The 25626-nt window shown below is 47.7% G+C and overlaps 1 protein-coding gene across 1 annotated transcript in view; it reads left to right on the top strand.

Annotated features, from left to right (window-relative positions):
* Positions 1-6730: 6730 nt before the first annotated feature.
* The window catches only part of USP22 (ubiquitin specific peptidase 22), a 32216-nt gene continuing 13320 nt past the window's right edge, over positions 6731-25626 (top strand). Inside the window, exons 1-2 of the mRNA XM_068530610.1 lie at positions 6731-7042; positions 20620-20752. Coding sequence (XP_068386711.1) covers positions 6905-7042; positions 20620-20752 — 271 coding nt within the window. The 5' untranslated portion in view covers positions 6731-6904. The remainder of the gene's footprint in view (positions 7043-20619; positions 20753-25626) is intronic.

The following is a 25626-nucleotide window of genomic DNA, read 5'->3' as shown; positions in this document are numbered from 1 at the left end:
TTTGCAGGTATGTTCTTTGCACGAGATGCTGAATGGGAGGCCATTTCAGAGCCAGGCCTTAAAAACTACAAGTCTTAAGAACTAACAGGGACTTCCGTGGTGGTCCAGTGGTGAAGAATCCACCTTACAATGCAGGGGATGCGGGTTCGATTCCTGGTCAGGGAACTAAGATCCCACATGCCTCGGGGGCAACTAAGCCCACATGCCACAACTACTGAGCTCGGGTGCCCTGGAGACTGCGTGCCACAACTAGAGAGAGGAAAACCTGCACGCTACAACTAGAGAGAAGCCCACGTGCCGCAATGAAGAGCCCACGCGGCAATGAAAGACCCAGCATGCCTCAACGGAGATCCCACATACCGCCAACTAAGACCCGACGCAGACAAAAATAAATAAATTTTTTAAAAAAAGAATTAACAAAGGGAGTTTCAGAAAGAATTGAAGATGTAAGGGTTAGAGAGAATGTTCTGCATCATAAAATATTTAAAATAACCTATCTTAAATAATCGAAACTATTTAAACAATCTGTTATAATCACAAACAATTTAAAATAATCCAATTTGATAGGATGGTAAGTTGAGAGTGGTCACAAGATCCTATCTTCTGATGCAAAATTGGGACTGGTGTGAATATAACAGTTTCCAACTTCTGTCTGTGATTAAAATAAATTTTTTCTTGCAAGTGTTATTCAAACACAGAAGCTTTAGAAATTGTTTCCACAGTCTGCAAAAACAAAACAAAACAACCTACAGGAAGGACATTATTTCTACAGTGTTATCTTAGTTGATAGTTTGTTGCTCTGGAGGGAGTCTTGTAACTGAGTCTCTGTATTCTTAATAGATACTTCCAAGATTTATCTGTTACATCTGGCCACAAGGATCACTGGCCTCTTTCTCTTTTTCCAAATGCATGATGGAAAATGTCCAACTCTCCTCGGTTTATTATCTAACAATGAGTTTGATTGTTTAAATGAAGAGTGTGAACTCTGCTGATTAAGAAATTGTGATCATTCAACCTCCTCAGGACAGAAGTTGACACTTGTTGCATCTAGAAAAACTTTTCCCCTAAGACATAACAGTTTTAGTGTTTTATGTAGTGGGCATTACTAATTTCAAACTGAAACCAAATAATACTCCTGGAATTACTTTATTAACACAATTCTGGTTGGAAAGTTGTAACATGATTTGGTGAAATTTTAACATTTCAGGATATTAATCACCACACTTTTCTTATCTAAAATAGCCGGGGAGGGACTTCCCTGGTGGCACAGCAGTTACGAAGCCGCCTGCCCTCGCAGGGGACACGGGTTTGATCCCTGGTCCGGGAATATCCCACATGCCACGGAGCAACTAAGCCAGTGCGCCACAATTACTGAGCCCGTGCACCTAGAGCCCGTGCTCCGCAACAAGAGAAGCCACCGCAGTGAGAAGCCCGCGCACCGCAACGCAGAGCAGCCCCCGCTTGCCACAACTAGAGAAAGCCCGCGAGCAGCAACAAAGACCCAACGCAGCCAAAATAAATAAATAAACAAATAAACAAACAAATGAATAAATAAAATAAAATAATAAGGAGGGACTTCCCTGGTGGTCCAGTGGTTAAGACTCCGCGCTCCCAGTGCAGGGGGCCTGGGTTCGATCTCTGGTCAGGGAACTAGATCCCACATGCCGCCACTAAGAGGCCGCGTGCTGCAACAAAGAGTCCGTGTGCCACAACTAAGACCCAGCACGGCCAAATAAATAAATAAATATTAAAAAAATATAATAAGGAAAATAACATGCTGGTGAGGATGTGGAGAAATTGGAACACTCATACACTGCTGGTGGGAAAGTAAGATGGTACAGCTGCTGTGGAAAACAGTCTGGAGGTTCCTCAAAAGGTTAAACATAAAGTTACCATGGACCCAAAAATTCCATCCCTAGGTATATTCCCAAGAGAACTGAAAACAGCCTCACAAAAATTTATAGGCTAGAACAAATAATTCTAAAATTTGTATGGAACTACAAAAGATCCTGAATAGCAAAAAAAAAAAAAAAAAAAAAAAAAAAAAACCAACCTTGAGAAAGAAGAACAAAGCTGGAAACTGGAGGCAGCACACCCTGACTCCAAACTGTATCCCAGAGCTAGGGTGATTAACAGTGTGGTATTGGTATATAAACAGACACCTAGATCAGTGGGACAGAATTAAGAGCCCAGAAGTAAACCCTCTCAGACATGGTCAATTAACCTACGACAGAGGAGCCAAGAATATACGATGGGGAAACGATGGTCTCTTCCAAAAATGGTGTTGGGGGCAATCCCTGACGGTCCAGCGGTTAGGGCTCCGAGCTTCCACTGCAAGGGGCGTGGGTTCAATCCCTGGTCGGGGAACTAAGATCCCACATACCACATGGCGTGGCCAAAAAAAAAACAAAACAAAAAACAGGGTGGGGAAAACTGGACAGCTACATGCAAAGGAATGAAACTGGACTACTTTCTTACGTCACACACAAAAAGACTTGAACTTAAGAGCTGAAATCACGTTTCAGCTAAACCGCACCATTTCCATATCAAGCAATGTGGGTAAACTATTGAATCTTATATTTAAAAAAAACAGAAACTTTTTTTTTTTCTAATTTAACCATTTCTTGGGCAGCAGCTTAAATCTCCACTCATTTCTTTTCGCTCCAGTTGGGCTGCTGGAATTTGCCCCCAACACGAGTGATTCGGTGGTCAGCTTGGACGTGGCTTATCCACAGACTCTGGGGCTCCCCTTCCCTGACTCTGTCCTCGCTTTTCAGTGGCTTTAGTTGTTCTGTGCTCTGCTCTCTAATTCTTCAGTCCAGAAAGACAGCTTCAGCCTCCTGTCTGGCCTCCTGCTAGCGTGGCCTGTCCGCAGGCTATAAGCCATCAAAAACAGGTCTCTTCCTCTGGGCAGGTCCCTTCTTCCACGTGTCTACTTCCTCACAATGTGGCTCATTCTCCAATGCCTTCAGGTATTTGTGTTTGCATTCTGTCAAGAGTTCATAGTGGGCTTCCCTGGTGGCGCAGTGGTTGAGAATCCACCTGCCAATGCAGGGGACATGGGTTCGAGCCCTGGTCTGGGAAGATCCCACATGCCGCGGAGCAACTGGGCCCGTGAGCCACAATTACTGAGCCTGCGCGTCTGGAGCCTGTGCTCCGCAACAAGAGAGGCTGCGATACTGAGAGGCCCGCGCACCGCGATGAAGAGTGGCCCCCGCTTGCCGCAACTAGAGAAAGCCCTCGCACAGAAACGAAGACCCAACACAGCCAAAAATAAATAAATAAATAAATAATAAAAAATTAAAAAAAAAAAGAGTTCATAGTTGTTATCTGAGAGAGGATTATAGGATATACTTGACCATGTTGAAAGCATAATTCCATGGATGTTTACATTAAAAAAAATTGAAAACTAAACAGAACAAACAAACAAAAAACAGATATAGAGAATAACATTTTAGGCCATGTTAGTCCCATGGATAGTGGGAAATGCCTTTTGAGGCAAATACCTGACCATATCACTTATTTTTAAACTGGCCAGCTTCTGCCCATCCTTCTACTCTTAGGTCAGGCATAGGGAACATTTCCGGATCCCCTCCACTGCAACCGCCTGGGCAGGGTTAGGGTGAGAGGTGTCATGGAGTGTTTTCATGTTACCTGGACTTTCCTCTATCTCTGCAATTTCATACTTCAGTCATCCCTCAGGATCCTCAAGGGACTGGTTCCAGGACACTCTGTAAATACCCAAACCTGCAGATACTCAAGTCCCTTATATAAAGTGGTATATATAACCTACCCACATCCTCCTGTATACCTTAAATCATCTCTAGATTACTTATAATACTTGATACAATGTAAATGCTGTGTAAATAGTTGTAAGTACAATGTAAAAGCTATGTCAGTTGTGGCCAGCACACGGTTTGCTTTTTGAAAATTTCTGGCATCTTTTTCCAAATATTTTCCATCCGAGGTTGCTTGAATCCTTGGATGTCGTACCTATGGATACAGAGCAATGGTTGTACTGCAATTGCCTGCTAGTGTTCCTATTTATTCCACTACACTGTGGGATTCTTACAGTAGGATATTGTCAATCATTTCAATGCCCAGCAACTTCCAGATCAATTACTAACGTTTCTTTTTTTTTCTTTTGCTGCGCTGCTCTGCGGCATGTGGGATCTTAGTTCTCCAACCAGGGATTGAACCCAAGTCCCCTGCAGTGGAAGCGCGGAGTCTTAACCACTGGACTGTCAGGGAAGTCCCTGTTTTCTTGAGCCCTTAATAAACAACAGGCACGTACTAAGAGCTTGGCATGGATTACCATTTATTCTGTGCTGTAACCCTTTAATGTAAGCACTGAGTTGGTGTCACCCCAATTTTAACAGGTAAGCAATCTGCCTCATGTTACACGGGCAGAAAGTGGTGGAGCCAGAACTCAAGGTTAAGAGTCTGACTTGTTTTCTGGGTGGATGGATGAATGGAACTTCTGGACCTGACTGTTTTCTAGATGCTGTGGAACTTGAGGAAGTCCCCATTCTCCGCCTTAGAACATTTTGTCATTTCAAGTTTTAGTGATTTTTTTAAGTATGAAATACTATGATTAATTCTTATTATAAAATAATTCAAATGCCATAGATGAAGTTCTCCCTCACCAGACATTAACTATGTTTGATGGGTTTGTTTGTTTCTCCCAGCCCTTTAATAGATACTCACATACAGTATTATTTTTCGGTAAATGTCACCATACTATCTGTAGTTTTCTGCAACTTGTTTTATTCATGTATGTCTTATAGACTTTCCATATTAGTACTTAGAAACCTAGGTCATTCTTTTTACAGCAGCATAGCATTCCCTAGAATGCCTAGTTAATAGTTTACTCAATCATTTGCCTATTAATGGTCATTTAGGGTGTTTTCAGCTTTTTTCCCATTAGAAACAAAATGCCGTGGTAAACAGTTTCATCCATGGCTCTTCTCGGAACTGCTTCTCAAGGATATATCGTGTTTTAATGTTATTTATGTATAAGGCTGATTACAGGGCATTTCAAATCACTATTTATAATCCAAGTAGAGAGCATAGAAATTCTCCCAAGGTTGGATGACCATACTGATAAAAAATGTGATCAATAGATATTAGTGGCCTGAATTCTAAGGGCACATTCTTTTTTTTTTTAATATTTATTTATTTATTTGGTTGTGCCGGGTCTTAGTTGCAGCAGGCGGGTTCCCTAGCTGCGCATGTGAACTCTTGGTTGCGGCATACAGGTGGGATCTAGTTCCCTGACCAAGGATGGAACCTGGGCCCCCTGCATTGGGAGTGCAGAGTCCTATCCACTGCGCCACCAGGGAAGTCCCTAAGGGCACATTCTTGAAACCGAATCATATTTGCAATAGTAAAACTAAAATACTCATGACATTTAATATTAATAAAGGTGAATCACATATAATTTGTAATTCCTAACTATTTCTGAGTTTACTTTTTATTAAACGGATACACCTTTCTTTAACATATCCATAACGTGCCTTACTTCACCTGTGTTTTATTCTGAGAATGATCTTATTAGATTCTCCTATAAAAGTTTGTTTGGGTTAATTAATTAGTTAATTAACATTTGAGAACCTGCATATAACTAGTACTACTCTGGGCACTGGGCGATACTGACGTTAATAAAACACAAAAATCTTTACCGTCATGGAGTTTTCATGCTACGTTGGAAACAGGGAAGTCCCTGGTGGTCCAGTGGTTAAGACTCCTCCCTCCCTATGCAGGGGGCCCGGGTTCCATCCCTCGTCAGGGGACTGGAGCCCACATGCATGCCCCAACTGAGTCCGCATGCCAACTAAAGATCACGCACAGGGCAACGAAGATCCCACGTGCCGCAACTAAGACCCGGTGTAGCCAAATAAATAAACAAATATTAAAAGAACAAGTAAATAAATTCTTTGGGTAAGGAGATGAAGGATTTAGGGGGCTCGTGAGGTCCAGTAGGGTGGAGAAGGCCTCGCTGGGCAGGCGGCGTCTGATAAAGCCACGGGCTGGGGGCGGGCCGGCTCCAGGCGGAGTGGCTGCAGGCACCAAGGCCCTAGGCCAGCGTCCCGACCACAGAAGCTTCACCCCACATCCCTCCCGCCGGGCCCTGAGCTCTAACTGCCGCGACAGCATCTTTATTTCTCCGTCTTTTCGGTGCGGAGGTGGGCCGGCGCGGGGCGCAGTGAGCAGCCCCCGAGAAGCCGGCACCTGTCCTCACGGACCTCCCGCACCTGCGGGGTCCGCCGGCAGGTGCACAGACCGGCAGGTGCACAGACCGCCCGGAGGACGCGGGACCCGAGCTTCCGGAGCCGTGAATGGGCAGCTCGAGAGCTGGACGGCGACGCGTCGGCGAAACCTGATCGAGCGCGCGAGTCCGTGGTTCCCTGCTTCCCATCGGGAAGTCCAGATTCGCGGGCGGCCTGACCGGATTCACTGGACTGCCACCAGGTGCGGCCCAGCGACCGCCCACCCCCCACCCCCCACCGCACCGCCAGCTCCGCCCCTGCGGCAGCGCCCGCCGGCGCAAACAGGTCCCGTCCCGCCTCGCCTCCTCGGAGGGCGGGACGTCACGCGGCCGCCGCTGACCAATGGCGGGGGCGAAGGGGCGGGGCCTCGCCAGCTCCACCCATCGCCAGCCCAAGCCCATGGGGGAGGGGCCGCCGGCGGCTGGCGCATGCGCGGTGCGCCCCGGCGGCGATGACGTAGCCCCATTGCGGCCTCGGCTACCCGCGAGCGCAGCGCGGGCGGCGCCCGCCACCCCGGTCGCGCGGCTCCGCTTTGTCCCGGGCCTGTCCCTTGGCCGTGCCGCCCGCAGCCCCGCGTCGCGCTGGCGTCGTCCTCGTCTCCGCCGGCGCCCCGGCGCGAGCCGGACGGCGAGGCCATGGACGCGGAGCTGGTGGTGACGCCTCCGGGCTGTGCGCACCTGGGCAGCTTCAAGGTGGACAACTGGAAGCAGAACCTGCGCGCCATTTACCAGTGCTTCGTGTGGAGCGGCTCGGCGGAGGCCCGCAAGCGCAAGGTGCGCCCCGTGCAGCGTGGCCCTGCGTGGTGGTGGGGGGAGGGGGGGGCCTCGCGCTCCGCCGTCCCCTCCCCCACCTCCTGCACTCCGGGCGGGGGCGGGGTGGGCGCGGGCGTGCGTGCGGGGGGGCGGTCTCTCCCGGGGCTGCTGGGTAGGAGGGGGAGGGTCCCCGACGCTGCAGCGCGGGGCGTGTCTTAGGGACCCTCCGGGCGGGGTGGGGCCGGGGATGGAGGCGCTGAGAGGGAGAGGGCGCAGCTGCCGAGGACGCGGCCTGTGCCGCCCACGCTGTGCAAAGCCTTCGCCGCCCTGGCTGGTGCCTGGGGGTTGCTGGGTCGGAGGCGCGGGGTCACCGGGATGCGGGTACAGCCGCCGAGCGCCCAGAGTTCGCAGGGACGCCCGCCCCGCCCTCTGAGTGCGGGGCGCCCCCGGGCCCAGGTTCCGCAGGGACGCGCGCCCCCCATTTGAGCGCGGAGCACCCCAGGGCCCAGGGTCCGCAGGGACGCGCGCCCCCCATTTCAGTGCGTGGCACCCCCGGGCCCAGGGTCCGCAGGGACGTTCCGGGACGCGCCAGCTCCCCCCAGGTGTGCCCGGGCGCAGGTGCAGAGCGCCGCGAGTCCTAGAAACCAGCCGGCTCTGCCGCTTAGAGTCGCGTGTTTCCCGGCACGCCGTGGATTGGCGGGGTCCCCTGTGGCTGCGCAGGAGCGGGTTTTATTAAAGGAAGGACTGTCTAAAGGCAGGTGGGACTGGGGCGCCTCCCTGAGGTACTGAGGAAACGGTACACAGTGTCTTGTTTTTCGGGCGTAGGTACCATCTAAGCGGTTAGGCTTATTAGTGATTTGGAAATCAGAAAATGACATTATTTCTTTATCTTACCCGAAGAAGCTGTTTTTACCGTGCAGCGCGATTTTGCAGTTCGCAGCCTGAGGGCAGGCGCTGTTAGGCAGTGTCCACCTCGAGTAGCATTTTTTTATGGGAAAACTAACATCTGCTGAGCATGTAGAGAATGTTAAGCACCAGTTTTCTTTATTTTTATCAATATTGGTGTTGGGAAGCATTGCCTGTTAGGATGAACTAAAGTCGGAGGTGAAATAGAATCCTACGAGGATGGGAGTGAGATTCTTGCTGGTGGAATTGTGTGTCTTTAAAATGAAATCGCCTGGTTGATACCGTTTTTCAGGTGATAATCGTGTTACTGCTCCACGTTGTTTGTTGGTCAGTATGCATGTGACCCATCTCCACATTGGGTTGAGGACGGAGCCCCTGCCCTTTTACTCTTTCCCTCCTCGTCGCCCCCCACCCCTGTAATTTTTAACTTGAGTCAAGTTTAACCCATCATTAACTTTGCTGAATTTCCTGAGGAAAGGATCACTTTTTTTCTTTTTCTTTTTTGCTTACATGTGGCTTGGATTAATCTTCAAATGTCAGTTGCTTAGTTTGAAAGCTGCTGAACCATGTCTGTATTACTGACTAGTAAGAACTTGAGCTATAGACAGACAAGAAGTGGTGTGAGAACCTGTTTTAGAACTCGGGTCTGTCAGGCTGCAGTGCTTTATGGTCGTATCCCAGCAGTGAACCCTTATGTCCTCCATCTGTCTATTCCCTGAATGTTGGGGGGTCCTGTGCACTTCTACAACCCTAGTGGCCCAGCCAAAGAGGATTTGGTTTGAGGAATGGTGAACAGTGAGTAATGCACGTTTGGCAGTTTGCAGAGGTTTCTCAGCAGATGTGCAGGCTTAGTAGTTAGGTTTTTTTGTTGTTTTTTTAAAATAAATTTATTTTATTTTTGGCTGCGTTGGGTCTTCGCTCCTGCACACGGGCTTTCTCTAGTTGTGGCGAGCGGGGGCTACTCTTCGTTGCGGTGCACGGACTTCTCGTTGAGGTGGGTTCTCTTGTTGCGGAGCACAGGCTCTAGGCGCGCAGGCTTCAGTAGTTGTGGCACACGGGCTCAGTAGTTGTGGCTCACGGGCTCTAGGGCTCAGGCTCAGTAGTTGTGGCACACAGGCTTAGCTGCTCCGTGGCATGTGGGATCTTCTTGGAGCAGGGCTCAAACCCATGTCCCCTGCATTGGCAGGCAGATTCTTAACCACTGCGCCACCAGGGAAGCCCAGTAGTTTGGTTTTAACACCAGGAAGTTGTCTATGAAATACTTCAACCTAAGTTAAACTTCTTCGAGGTTGCTCAAAGAAGCTGCAGTGAGGTCTCAGCTACAGTAAAATTACAGGGGTTAAAACTCTGTCTCCTCTAAGTAGAGGTGGGTTATGATTTTTATATCCAAACTTTGATTTTTCTTTTGGTGGACAGAGTGAGAAGAGCGTGATCAGATTTGATAATTTTCTGAATGGAAAAATGTTCCCCGATTGAGGATTCAGAGCTACTGGATGTCTCTGGCATGTATCTTACCACTTGAGGGTTTGTGTGTGAAAATGGAACCGGGAAATGAAGACATCAGGAATTTTCAGTTCTTCTGGTTTTTATAACTTAACCCAGTCTGTGTTCTCTTTTGAATATATAGACACTTTGAGAGACAGGTAACGTTGTTTTAAATAATCCCTTCTGTCTTCTTGAACGGTTTCTGTGATTCTAAAATTTTCCAGCAGCTTGTCCTCAAAAATACAGAGCACTTCTTGTAGCCGTGGTAAATATTTTTACCAAAGTACGTCACCACAAAGTGCAGAAGCATTGGCACTTCTGGACCATTACTGATTTTGCTTTAATTTGGACAGTAATCTGGAGGACAGGAAACCATCTTGAAGATTTTTTGGCACAAAATTTGGGGACTAAGGCAACCCTTTGGGTAGAAAATCTACGAGAGGTTTTTTGTTTGAAAAAAGGGGCTGGAGAGAAGGAACTGTTTCTAGATGCTCTCAGGCACAGAAGTCAGACCTTGCTTGCTCCAGCATTTTTTCTGTTTCTACATTTGTGGGCTTAATGCTACTATTTAAAGAACTATGGACCGGACACCCTTTGGAAGAAAGTGGGCTGATTCCATATTTTTTTAGATCTCCCATTTTCTCTTCAGTCCAGAGTCAACTAGCTCTTTTTTTCTTTTTTATTGAAATATAGTTGATTTACAATGCTGTGCCAATCTCTGCTGTACAGCAAAGTGACTCAGTTTTACACATACAGACGTTCTTTTTTTTAAATATTTTTTTCCATTACGGTTTATCCCAGGAGATTGGATATAGTTCCCTGTGCTCTACAGTAGGACCTTGTTGTTTATCCAGTCTATGTGTAATAGTTTGCATCTACCAACCCCAAACTCCCAGTCCATCCCTCTCCCTCCACCCCTCGGCAACCACAAGTCTGTTCTCTATGTCTGTGAGTCTATTTCTGTTTTGTATATAGGTTCATTTGTGCCATGTTTTAGATTCCACATATAAGTGATATTATATGGTATTTTTCTTTTTCTGACTTCACTTAGTATGATAATCTCTAGGTCATCCGTGTTGATGCAAATGACATTATTTCGTTCTTTTTTGTGGCTGAGTAGTATTCCATTGTATATACGTACCACATTTTCTATATCGGTCCATCTGTTGATGGACATTTAGGTTGTTTCCATGCCTTGGCTATTGTGAATAGTGCTGCTGCTGTGGACATACCGGTGCATGTATCTTTTTAAATTATAGTTTTGTCTGGGTATAGCCCAGGAGTGGGATTGCTAGATGGTATGGTAATTCTATCTTTAATTTTCTAAGGAACCATCATACTGTTTTCCACAGTGGCTGCACCAACTTACATTCCCACCGGCAGTGTAAGAGGGTTCCCTCTGCTCCACATCCTTTCCAGCATTTGTTATTTGTTTGTTTTTTGTTTTTTGTTCATTTGGCTGCACTGGATCTTAGTTGTGGCACGTGAACTCTTAGTTGCGGCATGTGGGATCTAGTTCCCTGACCGGGGATCGAACCCGGGCCCCCTGCACTGCGAGCGTGGAGTCTTAGCCACCGGACCACCAGGGAAGTCCCCAGCATTTATTACTTGTAGAGGTTTCTTAAAAAATATTTATTTTTTTGGTTGTGTCGGGTCTTTGTTGCGGCACGTGGGTTTCTCTCTCTAGTGGCGGGGGCTCCAGGGTGTGTAGGCTCTGTAGTTTGCAGCCCACGGGCTCTCGTTGAGGAGCGCGAGCTCAGTAGTTGTGGCGCAGGCTTAGTTGTCCCACGGCATGTGGGATCTTAGTTCCGTGACCAGGGATCGAACCTGCATGGATTCTTTACCACTGGACCACCAGGGAGTCCCCTTGTAGAGATTTTAATGATGGCCGTTCCGACTGGTTTGAGGTGGTACCTCACTGTACTTTTGATTTGTGTTTCTCTGACAGTGATGTTGAGCATCTTTTCACGTGCGTCTTCTTTGGAGAGACGTCTATTAAGGTCTTCTGCCCAGTTTTTGATTGGGTTGGTTGTTTTTTTGTTGTTGAGTCAGAGCCAACTAACTCTTAACCCCAGGTTTCTGTCTTGAGGAATTGAAATCATAATTTTTAAAGACCATTTAAATAGTAGGTGTCAAATAGCAAGATACTAAATACCTGCCTTAAAATTCACAGTATTTGTAGATGTCCAATGACAGTTCCTACACATAAGATAATTGTAGCCTAAACATACTTGAAGGAATGTGTAAATAATTCTAGATGCTGAGATGCTGGTTTTACTGAAAGATTAAAATTCATGAATCCACATAGTTTTAAAAAGTAATTACAGAAGTGATGATATGAATATGTTCTCATTGTTTAAAAAGAGAACAGCTCAGGACTTCCCTGGAGGTCCAGTGGTTAAGACTCTGCACTGCCAACGCAGGGGGCACGTGTTCCATTCCTGGTCGGGGAAGATCCTGCATGCCGTGTGGTACGGCCAAAAAAAAAAAGAGAGAGAGAGAACGCTTCAAAGGCGTATACAGCAAAGTTACACATTTTTGTTTTTGTAAATATACATGCTGTGTGTCCTGTTTCCTTTTTTCATTTGTTCCCTACACATACAGATCTCACTCTCTTGAACTGTGCAGTTAATATTCCATTGGATGGAAATGGCATTGTGTATTTTGCTCTCCCCCACCCCCCAGGCTTTCAGTTTGGAGGATTTACTAAGAATTTGTAAATCTTAAGCCTGGTAATCAGTTTTAAGAAGGAATAATCTTGGGCAAGACCCTTTTAACTGCATGAGTTTTGGTTTACTGAGGGATTGAAATGTGATTTGTCTACTTGATACAAATCTGAGATGCATTTAAAAAGTGCAGTTTTACGTAAGGGAAACAGTAGAGAAATTTTTTTAAAAAGTGTAAAATGTAAAAAGTCTAAGATAACATACTTTCATAGAGTACAAGTGGAATGCCCTAACTTTCATTTTGTATCTTTACGAAGGGACAGTATAGCTTGTCAGCCTATGAACACTTGCCTAAGAGGAGGGAAGCTTTTGTAGTCAGTATTTCATTTTATTTTATTTTCAATTTATTTTATTGAAGTCTAGTTGATTTACAATGTGTTAATTTCTGCTGTACAACAAAGTTACATTCATACATGTATACATTCTTTTTCATATTTTTTTCATTATGGTTTATCACAGGATATTGAATACAGTTCCCTGTGCTGTACAGTAGGACCTTGTTGTGTATCCATCCTATATATGCTAGCTTGCATCTGCTAATCCCAACCTCCCACTCCCCCCCCACCCCCCGCAACCACAAGTCTGTTCTCTATGTCTGTGAGTCTGTATTGTAGATAAGTTCATTGTGTGGTATTTTAGATTCCGTATATAAGTGATATCATGTACTTTCTGTTTCTGGGTAGTCAGTATTTTAGAAGCATGGTTCAAGCCTTTGGTTGTGGTGTGGAAGGGGAGGTCATTTCAGGTGGAAAATGGTCTTATTTATCTTGAGTCAGTGTTACTTTACTATGTGTTTTAGAAGAAGATTTATTCTAGGGTTCTTACTGGTCGTCTTTTTTTATCAATGTTGCTTCAATTCTAGAGTCTGAGATCCGTCTCTTGAGGTCTGAATGAATCTCTTATGTTTGAACTGTTTAGTAGAAATGATCTTTGGAGAGTAACAATTCAGCTGTCACTGGCTTAGACAAAATACCTGAAGTGACAGGACACAGCGTCTGGTAGGTGGTAGACCGAGAGCTGTGTAATGTCCAGCGTTACTGGCTCCACCAGTGGCTAAATTAGTATTTTTTGACTCTGCCAGGCACTTACGTGATGGTGATGAGAATACTGCAGAGAGCTGTCTCCTGTCCGTCATTTTTCTTTTTTAGTTCATTTTTTAGATATGTCCATTTTTTTTGTTTTGTTTTTTTTGTTTTTTTATGTCCACTTTTTAAAGTAAACTTTCTTCCTTTTCAAAACTTCTTGCTTTGCAGAATTGACTTTTGCTTTATCTATTGATGAATTGGATCTTTCCAATCATCACAACAAAGCATTGCAGCATTCATACTAAGCAGGGGACAGGCCATTCCAAGTAAAAGATCTAAAATGAAAACAGTTTTTCTTTTGAGGTAATTGTAGATTGACCAGCTGTTGTGAAAAATAGCAGAGAACCTTTAACTGGTTTCCCCTGATGGTAACATCTAGCGAAACTAAATACACTGTTACAACCACGAGTCAGTATCGATACAGTCAGCCCATTCATTCCTATTTCCCCAGTTTTTACTTGTGTTCATCTGTGTGTGTATTTAGTTCTATGCAAATTAATAATAGTCGTTTTAGAGTTAACAGAAAAGTTACCAAAAATAATACAGAGGGACTTCCCTGGTGGCGCAGTGGATAAGACTGCGCTCCCAATGCAGGGGGCCTGGGTTCAGTCCCTGGTCAGGGAACTAGATCCCACATGCATGCCGCAACTGAGATTTCGCATGCCACAACTAAGCAGCCTGCTGCCGCAACTAAAACCCCGCGCCAAATAAATTAAAAAAAAAAAAAATACAGAGAGGTCCTGTATCAACCCCCCATCTCCTCGATTGTTAACTTTTTACTTTTCTCTGGTATGTTTTGTTACAACTAATGGCCAAGCTTGATACATTATTATTAACTAAAGGTCATACTTTATTCAGATTTGATTAGTTTTTCCCTGATCTGTCCCAGAACCCTCTCTGGGATCCCACCTGAGATTTAGTCTGAGTCTCAGGCTCCTGTGCGTTGTGACAGTTTCTCAGACTTGCCTTGTTTTTGATGCCCTTAGCGGTTTTGAGGAGTGTTTGAGGAGTACTGCTCAGGTATTTGTAGGATGTCCCTGAATTTGGGTTTGTCTGATGTGTCCCTCGTGGTTCACGGCTGTGGTTCCAGGTTTGAAGAGGAAGCCCAAGCCTTTATTTATTAAGGTCTGCACTTGGTGTGGCAGGTGCAGGTGAGAAGCATCTACCACTGCGAGCTTCACAGAATATCTCACGCCCTCGACCCTGCGCTTCACCCGCTCAGCGCTCTCCCAGCCTTTCGTCCCTGGGTGGGGTCCCCTCGTGGCTGTACCGATGTGTCTCGGTCGCCTCACCCCTGGTCCGCACACGGCATCTGCTGAAGAGCTTGGGGCTTTGCCGGGATCATTTCCCGGGTCTGGATTTGCTGGTTGCAGGCTTGGGGCACGAATTCATCTTTCGCTCTATTTCCTGCAAATTGGCAGCTGATTCAGAGGCTGCATCAGACCTGAGTTGAGCCCTCGGGCGAGATCTGAAGTAGTGCTGTGTCTTTCCTGAGGGACCTGCTGCCTTGAGTGCCCAGACCTGAGGAGGCAGGCATCAAGCAGATGTTGAGAAGCTGAGGTTTCCAGAGACGGAGGTGACCGGCCTCACCGACGCCTGTTCTTGCCTCATCTTAACCCGGCAGCACCTGTAGCGGAGGGTGTGTCCGTCACTTTCATCACCTGTCAGCAGTTCTGGGGAGGAAAGCGGGAGCAACAGGTTAAATGAGGTTCTAGGAGAGTCCGACGGCTTCTTGTAGGCGCTTGTAATGGACAGTTGGGAGGTGATCGGAAATTTAAATTAAGAACAGCGGCTGAGGTGGTCGGTCCGGGCAGGGCGGGGTTGCTTCTGCCAGGTGTGCGCCCTTCGACCTTGGGCGGCGCCACGTCTCTTGGGCTCACTTGTTTTTCATTTATGATAATCCTACTTTGTATTTACATAGCATTTTGCGTTTTATAAAGCAGCTCTCACGTAGTTTTGTTTTGGAACTCACAGTGCACTTCAGGTGGACTTGGCAGTTAAGTCTCCTGACCTGCACAAGGTCACTGATTAAATGCCAGGTCTGGGCCTTGAAATTAGGTCAGTCTGACTCTGAAGTTCATGCTCCAGCTAAATTATTTGGGCATGTTTTCCAGCGCGACCGAGTAACTCTCCAGTCTCAGCCGACACCAGCTGGGCGTCACACAAATCTGACTGTCTGACTCGTCGACCTGGAGTTGGCGGCCAATCCTGTAGGTTGAGGGCTCAGTCCCACAGGATGCGCCCACTTCAGACACCAGTCATAAGGCTGTGCTCCCCTCCTCGGGCTCACAAGGCTCAGGGAAACATTTACGTACGTTTACCCATTTATTATTAAGGTTATTATGAAGAATACAGGTGAGCAGCTAGATGAAGAGATCCGTAGGCTGAGGTCTGGGGGGTGCTGAGCAAAGGAGCTTCTGTCCCAGTGAAGTTTTTAGGGTTTTTATGGAGGCTTCATTATATAGTCACGATTAATGGTGGTGCAGTGGTTGTTAAGAATTCACCTGCCAATGCAGGAGACACGGGTTCAAGCCCTGGTCCGAGAAGACCCCATGTGCCGCAGAGCAACTAAGCCTGTGCGCCACAATTACTGAGCCTGCACTCTAGAGCCCGCAAGCCACGAGTACTGAGCCCGTGTGCCGCAACTACTGAAACCTGCGTGCCTAGAGCCTGTGCTCCGCAACAAGAGAAGCCACCGCAATGAGAAGCCCGCGCACCGCAATGAAGAGTAGCCCCTGCTCACCGCAACTAGAGAAAGCCCGCGCGCAGCAGCGAAGACCCAACACAGCCAAAAATAAATCAATAATTAATTTAAAGAATAGGCAGTGATTAAATCGTTACACAGGTGTGATTGATTAAATCATAGGTTGTTGATGGAGGTTGGGGAATGGAGCTAACGTCAAAAATGAAAAGATAATGTGAAAAAGAAATTCATATTAGTTTATAGGTATAGCAATTCTGTATTGGTAACAAAGAAGTAGCAGTGTGATTGCTTTATGGTAGTTGAGTGTAATCAAATTAATACAGTAGCCTAGCCGGTACACTAATGATCGAATTATTGTAAAATGTTCATGGTACACAGCATTGCAGTCATGTTCATAATACAGTATTGGAAACATTGTTAAATTAAAAAGTTACCCGTGATGATAGACCGATACGCAGTATCTCCGATTATGAGGAGAGGGGGAGCAAGGGGCGCATGCTGTATGGTAATTCTTTGAAAGCAAAGTTATAAAACAGTAAGAAATGAATACTTTATTTTATATTAAACATCCCTTACCTTATGCCTATGTGAGGATAGGCTATCCACTTCGCTACAAGTCTTGCATATAATGTTCTACACACATATTTTTTGTATATTTATTGAAAATCCACATATAAGTGGACCCTTGCAGTTCAAGCTTGTGTTGTTCAAGGGTCAGCTGTACATTTATCTGGATTCATCAGTTTTTCCTTTTGGGGCTGTTAAGTTTGGTTAAGGCCGTGTTGGCCCGAGTTCTCTGTTGCAAAACATAACCTTTTCTCGTTTAATTAACAAAAGTAATATCTGGGGTGATACTTTGAAAATATCCAACACCCCAGTATACATACATATATGCATATGTATACACACGTGAATACTTTGATGTATTTTTTTCCTTTATTGAGGTGAAATTCACACAAAAATTAACCACTTTAAACTACCCAGTGAGTTCCCAGTGTTGTACGGTCACCAGCCACCTCTGTGAAGCTTCAAACCGTTTCATCGGCTCCCCACTCTCCCTCCAGCCCCTGGCAACCTCTGATCTCTGTTCTCTCTCTGGATTTGCCTCTTCTGGACATTTCATATAAACGGAATCACACAGTATGTGACTTCTGGTGTCTGACTTTTCTCACTTAGCGTGTTGTGAAGGTTCATCCACGTTGTAGCGTGAATTAGTACTTTGTTTTTTTTTTTTTTATGGCTGGGTAGTACTCCGTTGTGTGGATACACCATATTTTGTGTATCCATTGATCCATTAATGGAGATTTGGGCTGTTTCCACCTTTTAACTATTGTGAATGACCCAATATTTTTTCACCCCCATTTTTTATTTTTGCCTGAATCAGTTATTACTATGATGATTATAAAATGAAGGCTTTGTAGTCTTGTCTTTTCTACTGCGGTAGGTGGAATCCTCCCATGAAGAAGACTGCGCAGTGTGTGTGTACAGTGTCAGTTTCAGAGTGGACTTGGGGGATTCTTTTTTTGTACATTGTATAACCCATTCTTTCCGTTACTCATTTTTGTGCTCAGATAGGGCCAGAATTGCCCAGCGGGAATTCCCAAGCTGTCTCCCCTCCCTCCTCATGCCCATCATGCTGGAGTCACTGGCTTGTGGAAGCTGCCGCTCATGGAAGCACCAGCTAAGCTGAGCGTTTCCGCCTGGGGCAGGTGGCGCGTCCTTGGTGTTTATGGAAAATAGGTTTGTGCTTGGGACTGCCTGCCAGTGGAGCCCTAGTTATGAAATCTGATTCACGGCCTTAAAATGAGTCCTGAGCATGGGCTTTATTTATGTGAAAAAGGTTTAGTCAAATTGTGTGTGTGTGTTTATATCTGGGGCTTTCTTTTCCCTGATCTGTTTCAGGATGTGACCAATTTCTTTGTTCTGGTTGTAGCCCATCTGCCTCTGTTTAATTTCTGTAGTACTTTTTTTGTGCAGCTAAAATTCTTGAGGCCTTTTTTCTTTAGGCAGATTTTTCTTTTGGGAAGTTCTGCAAGAGAACAGGTGATACAGATATGCATTTAAAATTCAGGGCTTAAATTTTGATCTGTTTTTAAAGCTTTTGTGTGTTTTAAGGGGAAAAAATGATGTGTTAAAATTATATACTTACCTTGATACGTCTATATTTTCAGGGTAATGCTAGTCTTGAATTCTTTCTCGAATTGTATAAACAGAATTGGATTTCTTGTTAAGTTCATAGAGGAATTTTAATAAAATCATGATCACACATTTAATATATCCTGAGTGATAAAAATAAGGAATACCTCTTTATCTTTTCTTTACATCTGTAGCTGTAGTGAGCAGTGAACAGATTCCAGGAATCTGTTCCTAACAGTATTTATATAAAAGAAAAATTTCAGGGGTACTGGGAAGCATCATTTGTTACACATCAAGTAACTATTATGTAATTTAAAAATTTCCCTGTGTTAAAAAATAAGTAAATGAAAAATAAAAATTTCCTTGTGTTACTGAGAACAATTAGAGTTAGTTAATTCCTTAGATTGGTCATTGGAAGAATAAATAGATGATACAACTACTGTTCCTAGTATTGCAGCGTTTTAGACAGGTCTTTGCAGTGACCCTCGCACTCCCGTGGAATTGTCCCAGAGCTGGGGTTCCTGCTGGGAGGGGACAGGCGCCCCCTGCGACCCAGGGTGGAGACCAGGGATGTCGCTGGACATCCTGCCATCCACAGGAACACCCTGCGCCACCCGGGCGCGCACACGGGTCCCCTGTGCTGAGGCCTGCGCTGGGGCTTGACCATACAGGGTTTGCAGAGCTAACCTCTTCCTCGTGTCAAAAAAAGGTAAGTAACTAGCCATTGAGAGCGACTCTTTTTTTAAAAAAATTATTTATTTAATTAATTATTTTTGGCTGCGTTGGGTCTTCGTTGCTGCACGTGGGCTTTCTCTGGTTGTGGCAAGCTGGGGCTACTCTTCGTTTTGGTGCGCGGGCTTCTCATCGCGGTGGCTTCTCTTGTTGTGGAGCACGGGCTCTAGGCACGTGGGCTTCTGTAGTTGTGGCACGTGGGCTCAGTAGTTGTGGCTCGTGGGCTCTAGAGCGCAGGCTCAGTAGTTGTGGTGCACCGGCTTAGCTGCTCCGCGGCAGGTGGGATCTTCCCGGCCCAGGGCTTGAACCCGTGTCTCCTGCATTGGCGGGCGGATGCTTAACCACTGTGCCATTAGGGAAGTCCCGAGAGCGACTCTTAGTCGAGAAGAAATACGGTGGTAATGATCAGAGTTGCATCTGGGTCCAGAGATAAAGTGTACGTGGAGGTGAAAAATCAGCCTGGGCATGAAGTTTTCGTGAGGCTGTGCTTCAGGACGGGGCCTGTTGGCCTGTGGCTGCCGGTGAGGATTTGCGTTTCTCAAGCTGAGCACTGGCGTCGAGCTCTGTGGTCCGGCCGCCCTGTGTGCCGGCTGCCGGCTGCTCTGCTCTGCTCTGTCCTCGGAGCCGCGCTCCAGCCTCGGGGCTCTCGTCCTGGGGGAGCATCCACACACCCTCCCCCAACTCCCCTGCACCGCTTCCTGCTCTTCTGGAGGCTGGACGGCTTACCGAGCCTCTGTGCGGCTTTCCCTGGTGGAAGCGCTGTGGCTCGAGTTCTGTGTGAAGAGAGGTCTGTGACTAGGGCTCAGGCCGTGCGCGCCACGCTTCCGTCGAGGGTGGGCGGTCAGCCTGGCCCTGGGCGGCTCCTGCCTTGGTCTCGCGTGTGCCGAGTGAGGCTTGGAGGGGCCGCTTCTGGGCTCAGTGGGGGAGCGTGGCCTGTGGGGTCAGGAGGTCCCAGTCCACGGGCCGGCTGTGTGGCCACCAGCAGGCGCACGTCAGAAGGGCTCGCAGCCTTCCTCGTGGCTGGCGCTGAGGATCAAACGGCATAATCGCTCCAGTACCCGGCGCCAGTGTCTGTGTCACGTTTGTGCTGCTGTCCTTTGTTTTCTGGGCCTTTTCTGTTTTAACCTTATCTCCCAGGCCCTGTTCATCTTCCACCTCCCTTCACCCCCAGCTCCCTGCACCCCCATCAGAGCAAGAGGGTTATGTCTTGTGGTGTCATCGCAGAGGCTGGGAGTTCAAGTTGGTGACCTGCAGGGGTTCACAGTTGGCACTGGTGTAATTGTCGTGCCGGCGTTCCTGGGCGGTTTGGGGGGACGAGAATTGTTTACTGTGGTGCTCATCATCACTCAGGTTAAAACTTTAGATTTCTGTGGTCTGGTTCTCGGACACAAACAGTTCTTTTTCTTGTTTCTGTGTATTGCTTTGATTCATATTCATCTGGGTTGATTCATTATAGGTTTGCTGTGGTCTTGGAACCTGGAATATCAGACTGGAAGTGAAGTGCAGGTTAAAGGTGACCTGGGGCTGGGGGCCCCGTTGGATGCGGAAGGACCTTGACTGCTCCCGGAGCTCCAGGCGCTTTGTCTGAGCGGCTTTGAGTTGGAGAAGGGGCCGAGGTCTCTTAACATGGAGTCACTTCTGAGTTAAATGGCCTTCGTGCCTTTTGGGGGGCAACTGACAGGATTAACGAAATGACCTTTTAGGCAGTGAGACCTTGAGAGGAAATCCGGGCTTCCCCTTCCTCCCGAGCTGTGCCCGTTGGGATCACCTTGCCCTGGTGTTTCCGAGAACCCCTGGTTTCTAACTCTCTCTTGTGAATTTCAGGCAAAGTCGTGCGTGTGTCACGTGTGCGGCGTCCACCTGAACCGGCTGCACTCCTGCCTCCACTGCGTCTTCTTCGGCTGTTTCACGAAGAAGCACATTCACGAGCACGCCAAGTCGAAAAGGCACAACCTGGGTAAGACCCCACGACGCCTCCTGGGCTTTGGGGTCACCTCCCCGACTCGCGCTCTGTGGATTTGACCTTCCACTCTCTCGGGAGTCCACCTTTGTCTGCAGTAGCTTGTGCTCTCCTCGTGGAACTCCAGGGGGAGAGGAAAGAGAGAAACTGAACCCACGAGGGGCACGTGCCCAGCGCGCCTGAGGTCACATAAAGCCGTGTAACCCTGAGCGATGGCTTTCTTTAACGGAGCGTCAGAGACTCATCTTTCTCTCTGAAAAGCACGGTTAGGTACTAGATCGGGCAAAGATTTGCACAGGTCTTAAATGCAGCTTTAGGGTATTGGTGTCAGCGTGGGGTTGGGGGTACTGGGTGAAGTTAGTGATTTCTGTCACAGGTTTGCAGTGTTGTCAGTGTCTGCAGAGAGGCTGGCGTTGAGGTGAGCTCACATTTCATATTCAGACAGTAGTGCCTTCCAGAGGCGACGTGAAGCTAAGTTTTGCTCTTGGCTTGATTTTCTGACTGTTGTCACTAAATTGTTTCTTTCGTTTTGAATTGTGTTTTCTGTCAGACGATGCTGAGGTTGTTAGGATATCTGTAAGAAAATCACTTTCAGAAGGTCCAGACCACAGACCCTTTTCTAGAACGTAACTTGGTGTGACCTAGCCTTCCAGTGAAAGATATTCTCAGGCCTTTTAAGTAGTAGGAATGGGCTCGTCCAAACTCGGTCATCTCCGGAGGTCGTGCCTCATTTCATTTGCAGCTGAGAACTTGCAGCCAGTGCTGGGGGTCCGCCTGTCACCAGGAGCTAAGTGGCCTTTTTGGAAGGAGAGCTGGCGGCCCTGGTGGTGCTTCACAGGCTGTGGGTGGGTGGCCGCCCAGCGGGGGGGGGGGGGGGTCAGCAATCCCGTCTCTCCCCGAGGGACCAGAGGGAAGGTCTGATGGGGCAGGACGGGTGTGGTGGGGTTCTGTGGTGTTGAGTTAATGTAGATCTTTGTGCTTAATACCATCTGATGCTCGGACCAGGCCCGCTTAGGCTCCCGTCACACCTGGGCTGTGATTCCTGTGTGGTTAAAAGGGTTATGGAAAATTGGAAGCACCTTTGCACTGGAAAGGGCTGAGAATCTTATTGTTACCTAGCATCACCTACAAAAGTCACTCGAGAAATTTGTGTGTTGATTAATTTTATCAGCCTGATTGATAAACTCTGCCACTACTTTGGCCAGAATGAATACGTTTTAGAAGGTTTTCTTCAGGAGACAAAACCACAAAATGCGAGCAAGACCCAGCTCTTTGCTGTGTTAGAGCCCAGGAGTTGATTGCAGGTTGTGTGTGTGAGCGTGTGTGTGTGTGCGTGTGGGTGTGTGTTAACAGAGCTAAAGCTTAGCTTTCTGTGTCCAGATGGCGGGGGAGGGCGCGGGAGAGGAGCCCCAGCAGGGAAGCTGCTCGCCCGCCCCCGGCCCTGCATCTCGAGCGGCTCCCCGATACCCCTAGAGCCCCTTCAGAGCGGCGGCTTGATGTTTGAGGGCCGAGGAGCCGTGACTCCTGGGCTGAGTCCTGCCTCTGGGAGCCCCACAGAGTAACACTGGGGCCTGCCGTGGACTCTTAGGATTTCTCCCAGGGCTTGCGGCTTCGAAGCGGAGGCGCATGAGAGGCCCACGGGGAGTCTTGTCTGAGTATCTGCTTTTTTGCGAGTGTTCAATTAAAACCAGGACGTCGGTAGCTATGGGGTCTTTGCTGGCGGCCTGTGGGAGGACAAAGCTTCTGCTCCTCGGTCCGACCTGCCCTGCGACCCTGCCTGGTGTAACGTGGCAGAAGTGGCCCCCAGGAGGAGGGACCCGTCCTGACCCGCTGCTGGCAGGTTTGCTGTGCAGGACGGTGTTGGGATCCAGGTCACTGAAGTAAGATTTGGTTTCGTGCTTCTTAGTCTCATACAGGTTTTTGTTTGATGTCGAGTCACAGGGGCCCGTGGATGTTGCCTGCGTGAGCCACAGAGGCTGTGAAAGGAGTGCTTTTAGCTTTGTGTCTGCCTCTAGGAAGAGCTATTTCAGTTTTCCCAGAGGGTGTGAGTATGTATGTGGGCACGAGAGGGGGTATCGGCTCCCCTCTGAGTGGGTGACGCTTCCCTCCGTCTCAAGATCCTCCTGTGGCTGGAGGGAAGGGGACACGCGCCTGCCTGGTGCCTGTCGGCTGGGGGTTCCCGGGTGAGTGAGCTGACGGCCTCCTCTCTTACTGGGAGGGTCTCGCCCGCATCCAGGCAGCTGGCCCTCTGTTTCCGGGGGTTCTGCACCTGCAGATCCAGCCGACCTCGGATCGAAAAGCAAATTCCAAAAAGTTCCAAAAAGCAACACTTGAATTTGTCTGGTCCGGGCAGCTGGTTACATGACATTCACGTTGTATTAGGTACTAGAAGCAACCTGGAGGTGATTCAAAGTGTGTAGGAGGATGTTGGTTATATGCAGATACCGCACCGTTTTCTACAGGGGGCTTGAGTATCCTTGGATCCTGGTGTCGGCGGGGGTCCTGGAACCAGCCCCCCCTTGGGTGCCGCGGGACCACTGTCTCCTCAGCCTTTTGTCCTGATGCAGTCAAGGCTTTGTCCTTGGTTATCTTGACTGTGAAATAATTTTCTGGAGGAACTACCTTGACTGGAGGTGTTGCATTGGGTTTTTGAGTTCCATATTGAGATGAAATTCAGAGAACACACAGTTAATTAACCATTTCAACCAGTACAGTTCAGTGCATTTGGTCACTTGCCCTGTGGTGTGTGGGAACACCATCTCTTTATTTTCAAAACTTTTTCGTCTCCTCGAAGAATACGTGTCTCTGTTACCTAATCCTCCCCGGGCCCTGGCATCCGCTGATCTGCCTTCAGTTGTGGATTTGCCTGTCCTGAATATTTCATATAAAAGGAATCATACAACACACGGCCTTTTGTGTCTGTTTCTATCTCTTGGCAGGTTTTCAAGGTTCATGAAGTGTCAGTTCATTTCTTTGTGGTTGAATAGCATTCCTTTGTGTTGATATTCCAGAGTTTGTTTATCCAGTCATCCACTGATAGACACTTGGGTTCCCACCTTTGGCTTTTATGAATAATGCTGCTATAAACATGCATGTGTGAGTTTCTTTGTGGACATATGTTTTCATTTCTTTTGGATACCAGCAGACCTTGGAGATACTGTGGGTTCAGTTCCAGACCACCTCAATAACGCAGATACCTCAATAAAGCGAGGCACACAAATTTTTTGGTTTCCCACTGAATATAAAAGTAATGTTTACGCTACACTGTAGTTTAAGTGTGCAATAACAGCCTTTCTCTTTGGTTGTTCATGCTTTTTTGGTGTCAGACTAAGAATCCATTGCCAAACCTGAGGTCGTGACACTTAGCCGTTTGTGTCTGAGTTTTTATACTTTCAGCTGTGATTTAGGTCGCTGGCCATGTGGAGTTAAGTTTTGTGTGGGGCTGGGGTGAGGCAAGCCTCCTCCTCTTTTCATCCCGGGGCCCCAGCACCCGCTCTTCGGCCCCCGCCCCTCCTGGTGGTCCCAGCCCCATGCAGCGGGTGGGAAGCAGGCTTGTCTGGGGACATGAGGCCTCCCTCTGCCCTCACCGTGCGCCTGGCCTGTTTCTCACTGAACCCCGCTGCTTCCCTGAAAGTGTCCCTCGTCCCCACCGTAAGCCTGCCTCTGCCAGCTCGCTCTGGTCCCCGGCGCAGGAGTGACACTGCTCAGGAGCAGGCAGAACCCAGGGCAGCTGGCACCGGTCTCCAAAGCAGCCTCGACATGGACTTGCAAAGACTTTGTCGGAATTTTGTAGGTTTTTAGGGAGGGGCAGGGGTAGGCCTGGGATTCTCTGAAATTGCTGCTTTGAGTTTTGATAGATCTGCTTTTGATCCACCAAAGTATCATTGACCTGTGTCTTTGTACCTTAAGACATGAAATATGGGGGCTTCCCTGGTGGCGCAGTGGTTAAGAATCCGCCTGCCAATGCAGGGGACAGGGGTTTGAGCCCTGGTCCAGGAAGATCCCACGTGCCACGGAGCAACTAAGCCCGTGCACCACAACTACTGAGCCTGTGCTCTAGAGCCCGTGAGCCACAACTACTGAGCCCGCGTGCTGCAACTAATGAAGCCCACGTGTGTAGAGCCCGTGCTCCGCAACAAGAGAAGCCGCCGCAATGAGAAGCCTGTGCACCGCAACGAAGAGTAGCCCCCACTCACCACAACTAGAGAAAGCCTGCGCACAGCAACAAAGACCCAACACAGCCCAAATAAATAAAAAGACATGAAACATGATAAAAGCTGTGACTTGTTAAGACGTTACCGTTTACCAGGAGGTGTGTGCCGCTTAGTTGTTTGTATGAACTTAGTGACCATGCAGACCTGTGTCAGTGCTGTTGCTGCCCCTGTTACACCACAGGGGATGTGGGTGAACTCAGAGGTGCGCAGCCGGCCGGTGGCGGGGCCAGGTTTGTGCTCCGAGCTGCGTCCCGTCGCCTGGCAGACGTCTGCTGTCGCTTGGTGAGTCTGAGTCAAGGGGATTCTCTCTTTTTTTTGGAATTTTATTTTATTTATTTATTTTTTATATAACAGGTTCTTACTAGTTATCTATTTTGTACAATACTAGTGTATATACGTCAATCCCAATCTCCCAGTTCATCCCCCCACCCCCTGCCACTTTCCCCCTTTGGTGTCCATATGTTTGTTCTCTACATCTGTATCTCTATTTCTGCCTTGCAGACTGGTTCATCTGAACCGTTTTTCTAGAGTCCACACATATACGTGTTAATATACAGTACCTGTTTTTCTCTTTCAGACTTCACTCTGTATGACAGTCTCTGGGTCCACCCATGTCTCTACAAATGACCCAATCGTGTTCCTTTTTATGGCTGAGTA

Source organism: Eschrichtius robustus, chromosome 20, assembly GCF_028021215.1.
Source record: "Eschrichtius robustus isolate mEscRob2 chromosome 20, mEscRob2.pri, whole genome shotgun sequence".
In the NCBI taxonomy this organism is placed as follows: Eukaryota; Metazoa; Chordata; class Mammalia; order Artiodactyla; family Eschrichtiidae; genus Eschrichtius; species Eschrichtius robustus.
Note: the sequence above shows the minus strand (reverse complement) of the source record. Positions and strands in the feature narration are given on the sequence as shown.